A 21412-nucleotide genomic window follows, 5' to 3' on the forward strand; every position below is an offset into this window, starting at 1 on the left:
TGACAATATTTTTACATCGAATAAAATCTGCATGTATCACGATTTGGGATAGGGATATGACGTATAATTTTGTTAGGTATTGGACAGGGAATAATTTCTTATAAAGGTTGTCAAGGTATCCCATGACCTCAATGAGATCTACGGGGTCAAAGGTCATATATGTGCACAGTTTTGCAAATTTTTTTGTCTGAAATATATATATTACGACCCCTCTCACTAGATTAGAGTCAAAAATAGGAAATTCTAAATGTATGAGCTGATGTGCCTTTGAAAATACTACAAACGCATCACAATCAAAGTAATCAATTTTATTGACAAACAAATATTTTTGGTTGCTAAGTAACAACACTCGTAGTACAATTTTGACCATAATTTGCCTTTCTACGTACATTTGACACAATTTAAACACAATTACATTGAATGATGATTAGTAAATGTCACATTATTTAAAAAATATAATCTTTAAATAAATCTTAATCATTTTAAAAAGTTTTTGACAAAAAATATGATGAAGAGAATTAAGGTCAAAGGTCATAAAATGGAAACTTTGTACATATCCATCATTTTCTAACAATATGACGTTTTGTCATTATGTTCCACTAAATAGAATAAATATTGCAACATTAAAACAAAGATCTTTATTGTTAATCTAAAATAATTTAATTTGTTGCATTCAAATATATTTGGTTGCTAAGCAACAGCAGTTACAGCACCTTATCAAATGTTATCAAAAAGTACTACCCGTTTTTCCTCTGTAAGTTCAACGCATACGAATGTTCAAGTACTTACTTTCAATCACTAGATTTAAATGTACTTGCATTATATTTAACAAAAATGTTTTTATATTCAACCTCTTAAAACTTATTTCTTGACATCATTCCTGATACACTGTACTGGGTTGTTCCGAAAGGGGCATGCATTGACCAATATCTGTCTATCGACTGGAACTTCACAGCAAACATGTATAAGATAATGCACGAAAATCTGGAAAAAAAGAATTTCTTAATACTTTGCCATAAATACTAATGTATTGTCAGAGCTTTTGAATGCTCAATTGGCTCTGTAAATGTTTTCTATAACCAAGGCCCTCATTCTCTCACCAGAGGGCGTGTTACGCAGGCTTCACATACACCTCTGTCAACGCTTGGAATCACGTGACAATATAATCACATGATATAAACAATTATTTTTGGTTTCCTTTCCCTTTAAAAGTTCAGGCAACAGATGATACATCAGGCTTTTTTCATAGCCAACTGACACTTTAATAAGTGCATATTTACCATTTAGCTGTTTGTCTTTTATTTCACAAGTTTTATCGTATTTTTACAACCTTTCTTACTTTTGATTCCATGTTTACATTTAAATCTCCACCACGTGTATATCCTACATTCATACGCATATTATGAAGTAGTTCCAAATTCATGATCAGAAAACGGCGATTTTAATCAATTTACAGTAAGCATCAATTTGATTGCACCAAAAATATATCATAATATGACTAAATATTTAGTCCAAAACATAAATGTTCGATCAAAGAAACCTTTACAAGATTTCTGTAAAAAGCAGTTGACAGAGGTATAGTGCGAGGAGCGCACGGAACTCTGGGTAGAGAATGCCAAGGCCCTCTGAAAATCACTAGTATGCATTAATTACTTATGAAATTTTATCAGAGGTAATTGTAGTACACATCTAATAAATGTGTTAGACGCACAGCAAGATTAATTTTGGTAAAGATAATCTTTTTATTATGCATTTTATTATTCGTTTTAAACTGAAAATCACCGTCACAATATCGGTACTTTAAAACTAGTAATACCTGTACAGTTCCTCTTCAGTGAGAGGATGCGAACTTCCTTGGGAAGTAAAATGACAATCTTTCCCCCTAGATATGACCATCTCAGCATAATGGTTGGTGGCAATACAGATGGAAAAAAACCAAATCTTCTGTCAAAAACAGCTTCCTAAAATCTGCAGTTTTCTGAATAATTGGGTCCAATATCTGAAAGGAAATTGCAAATAAAATGAGTATTGGCCACCATACCTTTTTTGTCAGCATTTAGAAAACTTGCCATACCTTATAATTAGAAACAGAATAATAATTTTCCATTTTTTGTCTCTTTTTGTATGTATGTGATATCTAGTAATGCAGTAAAAAAAAAAAAAAAAAAACCCCAGTTAAACACGCATTTCAGTGTACCATGATGCCGTGATTCCATTTGTGAATGTATTATCTGGATTTATTTATTTATTGTTAACCAAATGTATACAGATGACATATCACGATACCCAATATCACTACTCGCCATACGTATCGTTGTAAGTTAGTTAAATATATGATATAAACACGGAGTTCCTTAAGGTATTCACACGGATCTTGAAATTTCATTGTACCGATAATCAAAATGTATAAGTAACTGATTTCCTAAAGAACGATATCTGAATATTCGTGGCGTACCAAAACACCATCTATCACTTCTTTCCATATGTATAGTCGGAAATTCGTCAGATATCTAATACAAACATAAAGTCAAACATAAAGTTTCTTACGGTATTCATACTTAAGTTGAAATTTCAGGGTAACTCGAATCAAATTGTAAAAGTAGCAGATATCTCAAAATGGATGGTATATCAAATGATTGAAGGTCTGAATTCAATCCGTATCACTTTTAAAGTAAACACTCAGTTGAAAAAGTTTATTCGTATTTTGCATTGCAACGTTATGTAATTAGAGATAATTGAGCATGAAATATCATACGACTCCTCATCCTCTTTAGAAATAAATCTGATAGATAATAATTTTCAAACTCATTAACCTTTATCTGGTAGCGAGCTATCAGTAATTATAACTTTTATATTTTGTAGTAGCTGGCTACGAGTAGCTAACTTTTCTTACTTTTAGTAGCTGGCTACTAGTAACTGGCTACTAGTAGCTAACTTTTCCTGGTTCAAGTAGCTGGCTACTAGTAACCAACTTTTCTCTTTTAAGTAGCCAGTTACTAGTAGCTGGTTACTAGTAGCCAACTTTACCGATCTATTTTTGGTGATGGTCAACATGTCGGACTATCGGAATATTGAACCGTCGGACTACCGGCCCGTCGGACTATCGGACTACCGGCCCGTCGGACTATCGGACCGTCGGAATACTGGACTTGAACCGTCAAAGTATGTGTATATCTGTTATATAACAATTCCTGTCTGTTTCAACGCCCATCATCAATCTCGGCGCACGCTTTACCCGTAAAACAGCAAAACTAACTTAACGAAAACTGATTATCCCTGGCAGTATCCATCACAAATTGGTGGTTGTATAACATAAATATTATAGTGGGAAAAGGATTAAAGACTTGCAATGGCAAACTCTTTATAAAATGAGAGAGAGAGAGAGAGAGAGAGAGAGAGAGAGAGAGAGAGAGAGAGAGAGCTACTTAACATTACTGACTGCAAAAACGGTCACAGGTATGTGTATACATGTATTTGTTACAAGAATAGAATAGAATATGATTTATTTCCAAATTAGGGCCCTCTCGGGCATACAGCATACATGATTGTTAACATTTCAATGTGCAATGACGATAAAAAGAATCAAAGTACTTAAAGTACTCATGGGAGTTGAACATTGTGGAAATTCAGTTAGAAAAGATAGTACTGGAAGGGTAGGGGGATAAATGACTGAATATTATCATGATTTTAGATACAAATCAACTGTTGTTGTTTTTCAAAGCGTTACAACAGCAAACATGGATAATGGAAGGCCCATGGGCCACAACGCTCCTCGAGTAACTGAAGTCGTGTTGTTGTTTTCTAGAATTTCACCCCTTTATATTCTCATGAAAAATGTGACCACATATTATGGCCCAAACTTTCAAATCAATATGGTTATCAATGCCTTGCAGTTATGAAGAAGTTTTTCCCCTGTATATATACATTCAAGTTTAATCCTAGTTGGATTCATTACTTGAAAAGGTAGTCCAATATGCTAAACTGTCACCTGAGTATACTACAGTCCTGTAGAGGATCAATGGAATGGTAAATAATTGTATAATAACTCAAAATAAATGAAATGCAAAAAAATAAAAAATTGTCGGGCATCGGAAATGCACAAGCCAAGTTGCGCAAGGAATGGGCATAGAGGGAACCGGCAGAAAAGTTTTCAGGAATTATCAAGCAGGGAGCAAAATTTTGCGTACATAAATTTCAGCCGACTTAAATCCTTTGTGACCTTGACCTTTAACCCTTGACCAAAATCAATAGGCTTCTTTGTCTCATCAAGGGCGATAATCCATCTAAGTTTAATTGAGATCCTATAATTTGTTAAAAAATTATAGTGCAGAAAACAAAATTTTCTCCAACTTTCAGTTTATTTATAGCCACTGTGACTTTGACCTTGTGACCCCGGAATCGATAGGCTTCTTGTCTTACTTAATCGATCTAAGTTTGATTGAGATCCTATAATTCGTTCAAGGGCTATGGTGCGGAAAACAAAATTTTCTCCAAATTTCAGTCTATTTATAGCCAGTGACCTTGACCTTTGACCTAGTGACCCCAGAATCGATAGGCTTCCTCATCTTACTGAGGGTGACAATCCATCTAAGTTTGAATGAGATCCTATAATTTGCTCAAGAGCTATGGTGCGGAAATGAAATGTTGATGCGTGCCCGCCTGCCCGCCCAAAGGCACTTCATCAGATCATAAGCCGAGTTCGACTTCATCGCAACTCCGCTAAAAATGAAACACTAGTCAAATAATGTTATTTGTTGCCAAGGTATTTGGGATATTATACTGTGGCTCAAACAGGGGGTGAATGAACCTGACAGTATGGAAAGCATATAGTGGAATCAGACTTGTGATGCTGGAAATCTATAGTGATTAATAAACTATACATGTACAAGATCCATAACTTCTTTTTTTTTTCAGTTTGTGAGGGAGAATCCTCATGTCTCTTTCATCTGTAGACAAATAAACAATGTGTTTTGACCAGAGCAATTTCCAATCCTTTTTGCAGCATAAATTCAACATTGTGGCAACTGGGTTAAACTTTGATAGTGAAGTAATACATGGCAGCACCTTATCCCATGCTCTTAAAATTTCTGTTTGACACACACTCATGACATCCACTCAAACATTACAGAGTGCAGCAAAATCCCATTGTAATAGGGGATTCAAAATGGATAACTGGTACAAAATATGGTACATACTATTCAAAAAGGATAATGAATTTGACATATTGATGTCTTGGAAAAGGAAATTCTGACATCGGGGCTCTAAGCGTTTTCAAACATTGTCATTTGATAAAAGTGTTCTACATTTTTAAAAATAGAGATTAATATGTCTTTACATACATAGGTGAGAAAGTTTCCATTATTCCTAGCCGAGACATACCATGTATGCGCAAAAAATTCATAAACAAATATCACACTACTCACGTAGAAAATGTGGACCTTACCGTCATCAAGCGCAGCGAAACACGCCATTTCGAGATTATAGTCGACGAAAGCTCGTTAACAGTAATGAATAAGGTACACTCATTTTGTATCTATTTTGTGACTTTCTTTATTAAAATGAACAGTTCTCTAATGTGTAACGTGCAATTCCTACGTAATTCAATAACTTGAAGCATGAAGCAGTTTCACTTTGCCACCGGATATAAGAAATTTTATTTCGTATTCCGATCCCAATCGAAAGTTGTTGACTGGGAATGACGTGTTTTAATTCAATCTACATGTAACATGTAAGCATTTTTTATATCACATTAAAAAAAACCCAAATATATACACATACACAATGTTGTAGAGTTATTTCTTGTAAATTTTCTGAGGTTTCGCACCATATTCGATATTTCGCGCCACGGTGTCAATAGGGCTTGTGTGCAGTTGTCGTTCGTTTCCCTATCAATGTTTATAGGTGACGCTGCGCTACAAACGACAATTTTCAACCTTATCTTTTATTTTTCTATGTCTATCAGTATCAATTTGATCGAAATCTTGTATTCAAATTGATTTGAATACAATATCATTGCATTTATTTACATATCAATTATCAAAATTAGATTAATTCAGAAAAGTTACATGGATTATTTAATGGCGGATGTTTATAAAAGTTTATGTTGATTTACCTAGGAGTAAATCAGCTGACACAGAACCTCCGCTGACGACCACTATACAAATCAATACAAATTACTGCGCAGAAAAGTGCGTGATGACCCAGGGAGATTGAACATAGTTCAACTCCCAAAAACAAAACAAGAGTAAAATCTGCACTATTAGTATGAGCAATGTTCATACATGAGACATTTGAACATGATAATACTTATTTGTATTATATGTAAGTACCACTGTGTATCCTAATGCAAAACAGTCAGAAATACACATAGGGAATAAATAAATAAATATATATATATATATATATATACATGTACATAACAACTCTACATGTAATAATAGTAAAGGTAGTATAAGTACATATGATTAACTCCACTGTAATGCAAAAGATACCACGGGACGGTGCATTGGTACTAGATCAACATGTCATGTTTATAATGAGTGCATATGTGCAATGTGGTTTCATATGGTTCACACATAATATACAGTAATACTAGTAGTATGAGCTTAGACAATGTACATAACACGAGACATTACTTGATATAATATATGTAAGTACCACCGTGTATCCTAATGCAAAACAGTCAGAAATACACACAGGAAGAAAATAATAACAATATATGCAATGACACATAATAATAGTAATAGGCACGTAGTACAAGTACATATGATTGAATGTAATGCAAAAGATACCACGGGACGGTGCATTGGTACTAAGTCAACATGTCATGTTTACAAGGAGTGCATAATTATGTATAAACATATTGGTTTGAACTTTCACATGTTTCATTTTATATTGCTTCATTAATCAAATCGCAAAGGTCTACAAGTACATCAGTATTTTCACAATTGAGTAACCATATTAATCTATTCATGTTGTCAAGACTGGAAAAATGTTCACATTGTTGTTTTATAATTTCATACATGTTCTGCCTGAGTGAGTTATAAGTTAAACATTCAAAAATTAGATGAATTTCATCACCAATTTTACAAGAAGAACACTTCTCGTCTGTTTCAACGCCCCAGACATCGATCGGCGCACGCTTCGCCCGTGAAACAGCAAAAGTAACTTCACGAAAACTGAATTATCCCTGTCTTGTTTCTATTGTGTAATTCTGATGTTAGTGCCGCCCATGCGATAACAAGGTGGGATGAGCTCGTTTTATCACATATTCGATAACAAAACCCTGTTGATGATAACCAGATACAATTCCTGAACAACAAAAGAAAATCACTGTAAATATGTGACAAGTAACAGATATACACATACCACAGTCCAGTCAGCTATGTTAAATACTACCCCCCCCCCTCTCTCTCTCTCTCCCTCTCTCACACATTTTATAAAGATTAGAATTTGCTGATGCAAGGTTTTCCTTTCTCTACTTTGTTATTCATATTTTGTTTCGTTTTTAAATATTTGTACAAATGCATTGTATAGAATTAAATTCCTGAAAAACAATTAATATGTGATTGATACTTACAGGGATAATCAGTTACCTTTGCCGTTTTACGGGTAAAGCGTATATATAATGCACTTGTATATGGTCATCTTCCGACATTGGTATAATTATGGTAATCTACCATTATATTGAATGTGTTGTTTTAAGAACACTGTCAGCAGGGACCCAACAGGTGTACATATAAACGATGTTCGATTGAAATGAGAAAACAAAAATCTTTCTTTTAGCATACTATAAAATTTACATTTTTTTATTCTTAAAACATACAAAATGATTATTTTGTTACTAATAAATTTTTGAACCAATTCTCGAAATCTACACAAACACCATTAAAACAGACAGAACATATTAATATTGCACTCGTATACGGTCATTTGTAGATCTATTTGTATTCTTTGTATCATTTTTTCACTGTAAACAATATTAGGACACAGCTCCTAATCCTTATCATTAAATGTAGCATAAAAATAACAACAACAAAAAAGAAAAAAAAAAAAGAAGATTTTAGTAGGTCCCTGATTTTATTTTTCATTTTTTTCTAAAATGATTTATCTAATATACCGGTATGTAATGCGAGATAGCTGTCCATAAACAAGCCGTACTTATTTTTTGCCGACCAATGAAATAGCTATCGTAGAGTTAGTTTGTCCTAACAGGTAAATAACGGTACTTCACACCTCGGCGGTGTAAATCTGCCCCGCGAGGGGTTAGCGCGGGAAGGATTAACATATCGAGGGGGGAGCGCGGTCTAATAAGGGATCCGCGATGGCCGTATTGTATGGTTCAATAAAGGTAACATGAGAAGTTTTTGTAAAATGTGTTTTCACAAGCGATGCATGCACATGTATATGACTATTGATTTATTTATAGTATTGCAGAACAAACGATCTGTTTTCAGTTTATGATCAGTATATATTTTTTTTACGTTAACGGGAGATAACTCGCATTTGTTGATGGCATTAATCATCTACAGGTGAGACCGTGGCGAGGACAGCGGGACCGAGGGGGAGCGCGGGATATGCAGGGTTCTACAGGTGAGACCGTGGCGAGGACAGCGGGACCGCGGGGGAGCGCGGGATATGCAGGGTTCTACAGGTGAGACCGTGGCGAGGACAGCGGGACCGCGGGGGAGCGCGGGATATGCAGGGTTCTACAGGTGAGACCGTGGCGAGGACAGCGGGACCGCGGGGGAGCGCGGGATATGCAGGGTTCTACAGGTGAGACCGTGGCGAGGACAGCGGGACCGCGGGGGGAGCGCGGGATATGCAGGGTTCTACAGGTGAGACCGTGGCGAGGACAGCGGGACCGCGGGGGAGCGCGGGATATGCAGGGTTCTACAGGTGAGACCGTGGCGAGGACAGCGGGACCGCGGGGGGAGCGCGGGATATGCAGGGTTCTACAGGTGAGACCGTGGCGAGGACAGCGGGACCGCGGGGGGAGCGCGGGATATGCAGGGTTCTACAGGTGAGACCGTGGCGAGGACAGCGGGACCGCGGGGGAGCGCGGGATATGCAGGGTTCTACAGGTGAGACCGTGGCGAGGACAGCGGGACCGCGGGGGGAGCGCGGGATATGCAGGGTTCTACAGGTGAGACCGTGGCGAGGACAGCGGGACCGCGGGGGAGCGCGGGATATGCAGGGTTCTACAGGTGAGACCGTGGCGAGGACAGCGGGACCGCGGGGGAGCGCGGGATATGCAGGGTTACCTGAGATATACTGTGATAGCTCTATCCCGCGGGGGGAGCGCGGACAATACGGGATCCGCGCTGGCCGTACTGTACCCTTAAAGACCAATGTGACATCTTTCCCGGGATCTTTATCTGCAATAGACCACATTGTTCTAAATTTCCTTATTAGTTTTGCTTCATTCGATTGCCCCATATTCAATCATTAGAGAAGTCTGACAAGTGGTCCCACCCTCGTATACGCCCAGGTGGTACTCCTACAGCCCCACCCTCGGGAGGGTCCTGGTGGTACACCTACAGGCCCACCCTCGGGTCAATTGGATCAAAAAAGCAAACTTGATAATTACCTAGATAAGATGTTTATCACTGGTTTGAAAAAAAAATAAATATGAATTTTGATCAATTATTTTCTAACTTTAGTACTGTCAGTACTTTGATGAATTTTCTTCCTGGCTGCTATTAACTCTATTGGTTGTTAGCCTCAGCCTAGTTAATAAAAAATGGGCCCAGTGAATGTTTACAAATGTTATTATCCAAGGTATGTAAAGATTTATTGTTTGTGAGATTGTAATTGTAATTAAAAGATTTATATAGCGCCCTATCAACATTAGTTCTCTAAAGCGCTTTACAAATGTGAAAGAAAAGATAATATAAAATCGATGTGCACATACATGTGAATAAAATATTCGTAGTGTCAGAATTAAAATGCATAAATATTATTATTAATATATAGCGATATGATATGATTACCCTAATAACATATGAAACAATTTAAAAAGATACGGAAGTTAGAGGAAGTACAACGGGATAAAAATAAAGTAATAATAAACTAAACAATTATAAAGCCACGCCACTCGATCTCTTAGCCTACATACATGTGTTTTATACATGCATACTGTTCTTATTGAAATATAATTATACCGATTTAATGCAATTTTATATGTATTCACACAACACTATCATTATCTGCTATCCCAGAAACTAATGTGTGAAGCAGTTGGATTATTTTATTTACCATGTTGTTAATTTAAATCTTGTATGTAATTAGTATTTCATATATAATTATAGATATGTGCTGTGCAGAAGTGTGAACTCTGTCAGTATTACCGGTAGTACTTCTATAATATAATTAATTGCCTGTTAACATGTACATGTCCCCGAGGGCAGGGCCGTGAATTACATGGAGGCGGAGGAGGCAGCTGCCTCCTCCAACTTTTGAGCCAAAAAAAATTAAAATTTAAAGTTCATTAGAATTTATGTTGTTTCCAATAACTAAGAACATGATACCTCCCTTAAAAAGCATTCCAAATCTTTCTTTTAGAATGAGTTAGTCAAGTAACATCTTAGAAGGCCCTAGAATCAAGGATTTTGCACGAAACGTGTTCAGTGTGCACAAAATGTGCTCAGCGTCTGGGCGGCCCCCAGACCCCCGCCTAATTTCCTGCCTCCTCCAAATTGAAGGTTAATTTACGGCCCTGGAGGGCCCTTGATTGGTAAATATTCTCAACTTCTCATGATATTGATAGTTTCGACATGCATGGCTACATCCAGTGACGGATTTAAGAGTGGTGGAGGGGGGGGGGGGGCGCAGCTGCCCCACCCCCCTAAAATTTTAAAATCTAAGGTAAATCGTGGTATCTTCTTTAGAAAATTGTACTAAATGATAAAAGAATCAATAATTTTTTCCACTCCCGGAAAAATAAATGACAAAATCTTTTGATTTCTTGAATTACTTTTTTTAGGAAAACTTAATTTTTTTCCAAAAACCCTTAAAATTTGCGCCATTTTATTATTTTCACCTTATTAAAAATGATAGAAAATAGTACAAATGACTGAATAGGAGACATATTTCAAGACTTATAAAATCTGTAAATTCCAGGAGCTTCCGGGGGCTTCGCCACCTGGGCACCCACCCATTGGAACCATTTCTAAAGAAGCAGGTATGCTCACTGAAATGTTTAAAATCAATCACGTGACAGTTTAACATCAATCACGTGATAGTTTAACATTAATCACGTTACAGATTAACATCTATCATGTTACAGTTTAAAATCAATCACGTGACAGTTTAACATCAATCACGTGATAGTTTAACATTAATCACGTTACAGATTAACATCTATCACGTGACAGTTTAAAATCAATCACGTGACAGTTTAACATCAATCACGTGATAGTTTAACATTAATCACGTGACAGTTTAACATCTATCACGTTACAGTTTAACATCAATATCTTCCTATCATTCCAGATGTCTTCATTCCCTATTTCATAAGTTAATTACTATTTCTCTTGTGAGTGTAATATATACGTCAAGTATTTAAAATCCAAAACTATTTTTAAAATTTGCGACGAGGTCCACTCACCGACGCGTGGAGATAATTGGAAACATAGAATTTGATCAACATTTACATTTATTTATCGAAGATTCTGCATTTAGTTTTTGTTTTATCGATCAGAACAACGACCCCCCTGCAGTGCCCCTACAGTCGCTCCGCAATGAACTTGTGACGTACACCGTAAATTCACACACACACACACGAGGGGATAATATGGTTTTATCTCGCGCAGAATGAAGCTGGGATTCTTAAAACGAATCGGATATGGGATTTTAATAATTTCAGGTCTGACGATACTTTTCCAAGTGACAGTACTGAAGAAACACCGCTCCAGTAAGTATTGTTTTTTACCACGCGTTGACTGACCTGTTGATCTATGTACTATAGCCGTGACACACGGTGAGAGTGTACATCGCCGTGTATTTCCTTATCTAATTTATTTTTATGATTTTGTAATGAAAAAATAAAATAAAATAAAAATACCCACAAAAATTAAAGAAGAAAGAAAGTGGGTAGCCCTGTTGAAAATTTGGGACTTAATTTTATACAAACGTGTGTGTGTGTGTGTTATCATCGATGATGGAGCGTATGCTATATATACGTCTAATGTGAGGCACGTGCTGCCCTGCATTACAATCAATGTCAGCACCTCTCCAGTTCGTGCATTTACTTAACACGGAATAATTACTAAAGTATGGAGGTTTTCCCCGAATGAGGAAACTGAAGTTATATATACTGTATATATAGATATATATATATCGATTTGCTCTATGAATCCAAGTTTGTGTCGGATATCAAATAGAGGGCAATACACATTATATAAACATTCAGATGAGCACATACAAGCACACACACACACTATGATAGGCCTTCATCTGTGACACACACACAAACTATGATAGGCCTTCATTATGTTGTTGTGAACAATTTATGTTTGAAACTCGCTGTAAAATTAGCTGAACAAACAAGCCTGACTGCTTGTAAAAATTGTAATCTACTAGCCCTGAGGAAATAACTGTTATTCTACAAATTTACTTTTATTAATAGCTATCTGATGATGTCTCTACATCTCTGATCCCGATCATATATAATTTTATAAAACCCTTGACCTAAATAGATTGTATACTCTTTAACACTTCCGATCGGACGTCTGTCCGCTTACGACGAAATTTATGCGTCTCGGGCGGTCGGACGCAGTTATTTCAAACAATATTTCCCCTTTCTATCTTTTTCTCTCTTTTCACGCTCTTTCTCTCTCAGATTACTTCATCTGCCGTTTTCGTAGGGCGGGTTCTTTTATACAAAATGATGAAAAATTTCCTAGAGAACCATTCACTTAATTAATACTAAAACATAAACAAACCATTCATTCAATACAAACTATGTACACTGTAAGCAAATCATTCACTCACTATACAAACTATGCACACTGTGAACAAACTAATCACTCTATACAAATTATAAACTATGCACTCTATACAAATTATAAACCATGCACTCTATACAAATTATAAACCATGCACTCTATACAAATTATAAATCATGCACTCTATACAAATTATAAACCATGCACTCTATACAAATTATAAACCATGCACTCTATACAAATTATAAACCATGCACTCTATACAAATTATAAACTATGCACTCTATACAAATTATAAACCATGCACTCTATACAAATTATAAACTATTCACTCTATACAAATTATAAACCATGGACTCTATACAAATTATAAACCATGCACTCTATACAAATTATAAACCATGCACTCTATACAAATTATAAACTATTCACTCTATACAAATTATAAACCATGGACTCTATACAAATTATGTACACTATAAGCAAACCATTCACTCGCTACAAATTATATACATTGTAAACAAACGATCCATTCTAAACAAATTATAAAGCATTCACTCTATCCAAATTATATACATTTATAAATCATTTAATTTTACATGTTACACGCTTTTTCATTGGTTTAAAAATTATTGGAATATCGTATCCAACGAAAAAAAAAATGGCCGGAACTACTTATACTTTCTATTGAGATGTTGGGAATTCCTCTGGATGCTTCGTATTTATATATAGATTAGGGAATCCTGATAAGAAAAACTTGACAGTTCTATCAATCTATATAAAATTATTAAACAAAAACAAATATCAAATATAAATAATAATTAATGATGCAAAATGAAATAAACGTGACTATTTGAGGACCCCCCCCCCCCCAAATATAACAACACACGTCTGCTTCTTAAATGTATTCAACCGGGGGGGACAATAGTTCAGTTTGTACCTTGCGACAACTTCCTTCATGTCACAAACCCAAATACCAGATACACCGCACACTGCCTCAGAGATACTGCAATATCGTAGCCCTTAACGACTATGGTTTCGAACTCCGGCATGTTTACGAGTGGGTACTGAAACGAGGCTTCCGTACCACGTTATAACAGCTGTCACAGCCTTAGGAATTCACTGATAAAACTCGAAAAACCCTCTGTAACACCCACTTGTCCACCTGGAAGCTGTGACAACCCTCAAGAGAACCCTACCTGGCATCCCACGTCATGATTATGCACGTGTCCCACGCTTTCCGTTAGTACCGACATCGAACTTTGCACTTAATTCCAGTTCCACTTACCAAAATCTCTATAATTTTCTCTCAACAGGACCTATCTCTAACTCATCCTTTTGAAACGCATTCTTCAGTCCACAAGAAACCCCGTTTGCTCAACAGTAAACAACAGTTCGTGGCAGTCGCCATTAGGCCTCAACAGATTTAGTTTTTTTTAAAAGTTGTGTATTCACAAATTACTACGCCCATCTCGAAATAACATAGAATGTAGTCCAAGAATAACTCGTTAATTCCACTCAAATCAAATCAAATGTTTTATCATATAAACTCAATGTTTTAAAATATTAAATGATAAGGAATGGAGTTATTATATTTTCATTGGATGGATTAGCTGCAATAATGTAGCCTCTCTGATTTTTTTTTGATTTTTTTTTTTTTTTTATAGGGAGAGGGCTACAACTCCTTAGGATCTCCGTAATAGTGCAAATGCGGGAGTGATTCACTCCCGCAACATTTGGGTTCATTCTAAACATTTCCTGACTTTCTTTACGTAAATAAAATGATATTCTATGTTTCTTAGTCAATATATAAATTTACAACCTGCAACTTTAGATTTGTGAGGCTCTATTCTACCGTTTTCAACAATTTCGATAAATTTCAATTTCTCGATTCATATTTGTGCGCCATGTTTGATGTACTGAAGTTTCAACTTCCGATTGTCAGGTCATTTGCATATGCCATATAAGGTATTATTTACATCTGATCAATGGACAAGTATGGAGACGAAAGCTATTTCGTCGGTATTGAAAAAGTTTGAATTTAATATCAAGTTAAAAACCGAACAGTAGAGTGTAAATTCTTTCTGCAACAATATGATTTTCCTTTCTTTGTCGAAGTGGCTCGAGTAACTACATTTTCGCGCAGATTGTCAATGTTTAGGTTTTCCAGTAGATCCACCTACGAGATCTCGCGATAACAAGCATGGCGGAGCAGACGAAGAATTTTGCATGCTGTACATTATATTTAATGAAAAACACCTTTATTAGACATGCCCGAGCACAAAGTTGGTACTCCTTTTGGTATAAACAACATTTGGGACTAATACACAGAGTTTATTATCGGTTATTCATAAAATTATTTTGCACCATTACGGAGATCCTATGGAAGTGTAGCCTTATCCCGAAAACGTCAGAATAAAAAAAATTGGATAGGGCTACATTATTGCAGCTATGGATGGATGTATACCACGAAAAAAAAAAAAAAAAAAACAGAAGAAAAAGACGGAAAACTTTTGCATCATGACCTACGTGCAATGATGCAGTTTTCCGTCTTTTTTCCCGTGGTATACCTCCATCCAGCCAAAAAATAATAAATGCATTCCTTATAATAAACCATCCATTTATTTTATGAGAAATAAAGCATGCACGTGACACAAAATATCATAACGATAAAGCATTCACACGATACAAAATGTCATAACGATAAAGCATTCACGTGACTCAAAATATAACGATAAAGCATTCACGTGACTCAAAATATAACGATAAAGCATTCACACGATACAAAATGTCATAACGATAAAGCATTCACGTGATGGAAGTCTGCGTTCTAATAACCCGGATGTATCTCTATACTCACTACAAAGTCATTATGACATAAGATTTAAGTGAATGGGGTATCTGAAAAAGAGTATTATATTTTATTTCAGGTCTTCAGTATTTTTTTTTTTATTTTAGGTCTTTAGTATTTTTTTTTTATTTCAGGCCTTTAGTATATTTTTTTTTATTTCAGGTCTTTAGTATTTTTTTTTTTAAATTTCAAATCTTTAGTATTTTTTCTTTTATTTCAGGCCTTTAGTATGTTTTTTTTAATTTCAGGCCTTTAGTATTTTTTTTTCCAGGCCTTTAGTATTTTTTTTTTATTTCAGGTCTTTAGTATTTTTTTTTTAATTTCAGGTCTTTAGTATTTTGTTTTTTTATTTCAGGCCTTTAGTATTTTTTTTTTTTATTTCAGGCCTTTAGTATTTTTTTTTTTTTATTTCAGGCCTTTAGTATTTTTTTTTTTATTTCAGGTCTTTAGTATTTTTTCTAAAGATGAATAAAGGTAACATAAAATGAATCAATTAGAAATTGACATCGGCCCATAGTGAGAAGGTGTTTTATAAATTAGAAATTGACTTCGGACCCTGATCAGGAGGTGTTTTGTAAATTAAAAATTGACATCGGACCGTGATCAGCACCCGTTTTATAAATTAAAAGTTGACATCGGCCTATAGTCAGGACGTGTTTTGTAAATTAGAAATTGACATAGTCAGAAGGTGTTTTGTAAATTAGAAACCTGATCAGCACGTGTTTTATAAATTAGAAATTGACATCGTCCCCTGATCAGGAGGTATTTTGTAGATTCCTTACTGGAGCGCGACAGAATCAATGAATGATTGAAGAATTATGATGCTCAGTTTAAGTCAATTATATGTAGTATGTAATAACTTTTTAAATACAGGTCATTTCTCTCTCTCTCTCTCTCTCTCTCTCGCTCTCGCTCTCTCTCTGTCTCTCTCTCTGTCTCTCTGTTTGTCTCTCTCTTTCTCCCTGTCTCTCTCTCTCTACCTCTGTCTCTCTCTCTCTCTGCCTCTCTCTGTCTCTCTGTCTCTGCCTCTCTCTCTCTCTCTCTCTCTCTCTCTCTCTCTCCTGAGAAAGACCAGATGATTTAAGAATTTCAGCCCTGTAGGCCTCGGTGATTGTTAGATGAATCCGTCTGGAAGAGAAATGTATTGATCTGTTCACTTAACCACCTCTTCTTATCTTTCTAGCATTCTGTTTATGTTCTGCCAGAGAGAGAGAGAGAGAGAGAGAGAGCGAGAGAGTTCCGAAGCAACATTAAAACTGTGCTACATAGTAATTTAAGATATCGATGTAATTAATGGTCATTGTGTTTCTTATGAAGCAGCACGACTTGTTGTTTACATTAACAGGCTTCTGAAACAGATGTACATTTATTGCGTCATTTCGCGTGCCGGAAAACACACGTTGTGAATGCTGGCGAGATGAACTTATTTTAACACGATAAGGGATATGATTATTCAAGTTACTGATAAACTGCTCCGATAACGGGAATTAAAAAAAAATGATCGGAAGGAAACAGCACTGAGAATAATGTAATAATTCATAGTGCAGACGGCGGACTATTTTATACCACATCTCTGTCCAGTGCGTGACCTGCGTACTACAGGGGTCTGTATTGATTCGCATCCTCGGTTATCAGGCTTATTTGTGTGAGAAATTCCTCTGATAAGCGTTTAAAGGGTGCGTGTACGGATACACGGCTGTCCATTCGGTGCCCATCCCAATATGGGGGTCTATCGATCTGATTGGTGTGAAGAATTATTTTAGTTTTTTTTAAGGAGAAATTCCCCTGATAAGCGTACAGAGGGTGCGTGTAGGGTGTCCATCCTACTATGGGGGTCTATCGATCTTATTTGTAGGAGAAATTCCCCTGATTAGCTTATCCTAAGATTTGGGGACCCACACAGGGTACACTTACGTCAACACGAGAACTTGTGTACTCGTAAATGTGTGTGTGACGGGGTGAGAACGTGTGTACTCGTAAATATTGACGAGTGTGTGTGACGGGATGAGAACGTGTGTACTCGTAAATATTTGTGTTGACGAGTGTGTGTGACGGGGTGAGAACGTGTGTACTCGTAAGTATTTGTGTTGACGAGTGTGTGTGACGGGATGAGAACGTGTGTACTCGTAAATATTTGTGTTGACGAGTGTGTGTGACGGGGTGAGAACGTGTGTACTCGTAAGTATTTGTGTTGACGAGTGTGTGTGACGGGGTGAGAACGTGTGTACTCGTAAATATTTGTGTTGACGAGTGTGTGTGACGGGGTGAGAACGTGTGTACTCGTAAATGTTTGTGTTGACGAGTGTGTGTGACGGGGTGAGAACGTGTGTACTCGTAAATATTTGTGTTGACGAGTGTGTGTGACGGGGTCAGTCGTGGCTGTGCTGATTAGTAAGAATATAGGATAAAAAAAATAACATAGACATTTGTAAAGCTATCTGTACATAAGTGTTTTAGTAGTGATAAAACGGATATGAACAACAGGCACGTTCCCTCTTTATTATTGCATTATTCACCAATCTTTACTTGATAATTCAATGGAAAAATATGAACCAAAAAGTGAGACATTAGAAATGAATTTTGATTGGCGTATTTCATTGATGACTAATTCACATTGTTGTGTGATAAATTAATACGAGAACACAACGAGTATCATCTGATGCGCAATCTAAATCTTATGTCTGTTTTATGACCTCAATAGTAATGATGTGTTAGTGAATGTCGGCAGGGCAATCTAAATCTTATGTCTGTTTGATGACCTCAATCAGGGCCGTAAATTAACCTTCAATTTGGAGGAGGCAGGAAATTAGGCGGGGGTCTGGGGGCCGCCCAGGCCCCCAGACGCTGAGCACATTTTGTGCACACTGAACACGTTTCGTGCAAAATCCTTGATTCTAGGGCCTTCTAAGATATTACTTGACTAACTCATTCTAAAAGAAAGATTTGGAATGCTTTTTAAGGGAGGTATCATGTTCTTAGTTATTGGAAACAACATAAATTCTAATGAACTTTAAATTTTAATTTTTTTTGGCTCAAAAGTTGGAGGAGGCAGCTGCCTCCTCCGCCTCCATGTAATTTACGGCCCTGTCAATAGTAATGATGTGTTAGTGAATGTCGGCAGGGCAATCTAAATCTTATGTCTGTTTTATGACCTCAATAGTAATGATGTGTTAGTGAATGTCGGCAGGACAATCTCAATCTGGTCACTGAGGAGTCCTGTCTGGTCACTGAGGAGTCCTATCTGGTCACTGAGGGGTTCTATCTGGTCACTGAGGGGTCCTGTCTGTTCTCTGAGAGTCTTTTATACATTGTAGTGGCTCAGTATACACATGAAGGTTTCATAAGATACTTTTAATTTTACAGATGACGTTGTTTCCTTTCGAGCACGAGACATTTCCCACAGACAGTACGGATGGAATCGTAATATAATGGTACTCTCTCTTTCTCTCTCTCTCTCTTTCTCTCTCTCTCTCTCTCTCTGCTTTCTGTCTGTCTGTCCATCTATCTGTCTCTCTCTCTTTCGTTTCCCTCTTGCATAAAAGTTTAATGAATGAGTGTAGAATTCTGATACACGTGTGTTTCTTTAAAGAGACACTACAGCTCATTTTGCGCAAAAATCATGAAATGACAATTTTCTCAGGGCTTTCTCAATTTTTGTTGCATTGTTGAATGTATGAACTTTGCGAAAATAACACTTATCTAAAGTTAAAAACTCTCGTTTTAACGTAAAAATTAATACTTTTTGATGGCCTATACAAAAAATATCGAGTCTCCTTCTTTGGTCTTCAGACGCATGCGCATATAGACAGTAAAATGAGAGAAAGTGTAGTGGATAGATCCAGAATTTTGAAAGATTCTATAAAAATGAGGTAAAAATAAAATGAGATAAAACTCATACGTGAAATAAAATTTACCTTGGGATCAGTATGACCGTTGGAAAACAAAGAGCTAGGAGAAACGATTGTAACTCAGTGGCGGATCTAGGATTTCCGAAGGGGGATGTGAAAGTCAAATATTAGCCAAAGTAATCGGCCATTCTGGGTGCTAAATTTGGAGTTTCACTCACAATTTGTGGTTAAAAAGGGGAGGGGGGGATCCTGGCCCCCCTAAATCTGCTATTGGGACTAGCCGCGAAGAACTGCTTTAAAAGTGTTATTTTTATCTGAACACGACAAGTGTTAACCAGTTGTAAAAACATCGGTCAATAGGAACATAGGTGAGTTTCTGTTGAAATAATGATTTATATAATTACTTATTATAATGAGCAGGAAATAATCTAGCTTATACTTGAAAGGTGAGTGTGGTCCCTTTTAAGTGGATTCCTACACAACACCTTTGCTGTCATTCAAAACCACGTGATGTAAATAAGCATTCAAAAGTCCGAGTCAGCATGAAGAAACCTTTGAATTCCGGACGATCTTCAAGGCGCAGTTGAGAGTAAATTAATGCATCCAATTGTTTAAAATTGTCAGTATCGATATGATTTTTATCATTTTATCAATACGTGTTTTTAAAAACACTTTATTAAATGTGGAAAATGAGCTGTAGTGTCTCTTTAAAGTAAACAATACCAATCAAGGAGAGGGCGTTGTATCTGGCCTAAGGATAAGAATATTACTTGCTCTCCTGAACGCGGCAGGTAAAATGTGTATGATTAATCATGTGATCGGTCTGGGTTATAAATTAAGTTCATCCTGAGAAATCCCCATAATTCATGGATATGTTTAAGAATATATTAAAGTCCTCAAAATTCCTCGTATTGCATCTGAATATTTACCGTGACCTATATAGGCTTCAAGATCAAGGTAGATTTTTTATAAGTCTTGAGGACTCGTGTTACAATTATTTATATGCAGGAGCTGAAGGTTCCAGTGAGCCTTTCTGATCGCCTGTTGTCCGTCGTCTGTCTGTCCGTCTGTCGGTAAACGTTTTACATTTTCGACTTCTTTTCCAGAACCACTGGGCCAATTATAACCAAACTTGGCCAAAAGCATCCTTGGGTGAAGGTCTTTCAAGTTTGTACACATGAAGGGCAATACTCCCTTCAAAGGGGAGATTATCACAAAATGCAAAAATAGGGTGGAGTCATTTAAAAATCTTCTCAAGCACCACTAGACCAGAAGAGCTGAAATTTACATGAAAGCTTCCTGACATAGTGCAGATTCAGGTTTGTTAAAATTATATTCCCCGGGGGTAGGATGGGGCCACAATAGGGGATCAAAGTTTTACATACGAATATATAGGAAAAATCTTTAAAAAATCTTCTTCTCAAGAACCACTGAGCCAGAAAAGCTGAGATTAACATGAAAGCTTCCTGACATAGTGCAGATTCAAATCTGTTAAACTCATGACCCCTAAGGCTAGGATTGGCCCACAATAGGGGATAATTTTTTTTTTTTACATAATAAATAGAAAAAAAAATATTTAAGATATTTCTCCTTAAGAACCATTAGGCTAAAGAAGTTTACAGTTGCACAAGAGCTTCCTGACATAGTTTACAGTTGCACAAGAGCTTCCTGACATAGTGCAGATTCAAGTTTGTAAAAATCATGGTCCCCAGGGGTAAGGTGGTGCCAAAGTAGGGGGTCAAAATTTTCCATACAAATTTATAGGG

At 36.5% G+C, this 21412-nt stretch overlaps 1 protein-coding gene and 1 long non-coding RNA gene across 6 annotated transcripts in view; one reads left to right on the forward strand and one right to left on the reverse strand.

Moving 5' to 3' along the window:
• Positions 1 to 292: 292 nt before the first annotated feature.
• LOC125666525 (uncharacterized) lies at positions 293 to 14382 on the reverse strand. The gene is made up of 3 exons (XR_007366716.2): positions 14236 to 14382; positions 1817 to 1999; positions 293 to 984 (listed from the first exon to the last, which is right to left on the reverse strand). It is a non-coding gene; the product is annotated as an uncharacterized LOC125666525 (long non-coding RNA).
• LOC125666501 (alpha-1,3-mannosyl-glycoprotein 4-beta-N-acetylglucosaminyltransferase C-like) overlaps positions 11463 to 21412 on the forward strand; it is a 35240-nt gene continuing 25290 nt past the window's right edge. For 4 of the 5 annotated variants that reach the window (XR_008799106.1, XR_008799104.1, XR_008799105.1 and 1 more), the window contains exons 1-2: positions 11472 to 11914; positions 19162 to 19229. Coding sequence is in view for 1 of the 5 variants with exons in the window: in XM_056151620.1 (XP_056007595.1) it covers positions 11815 to 11914; positions 19162 to 19229 (168 nt within the window). In the remaining 4 variants the exon portion in view is untranslated. Of the gene's footprint in view, positions 11915 to 19161; positions 19230 to 21412 lie in introns of all 5 variants that reach the window. The other variant, XM_056151620.1, reaches the window with a different exon arrangement.

This window comes from Ostrea edulis, chromosome 10 (genome assembly GCF_947568905.1).
Source record: "Ostrea edulis chromosome 10, xbOstEdul1.1, whole genome shotgun sequence".
In the NCBI taxonomy this organism is placed as follows: domain Eukaryota; kingdom Metazoa; phylum Mollusca; class Bivalvia; order Ostreida; family Ostreidae; genus Ostrea; species Ostrea edulis.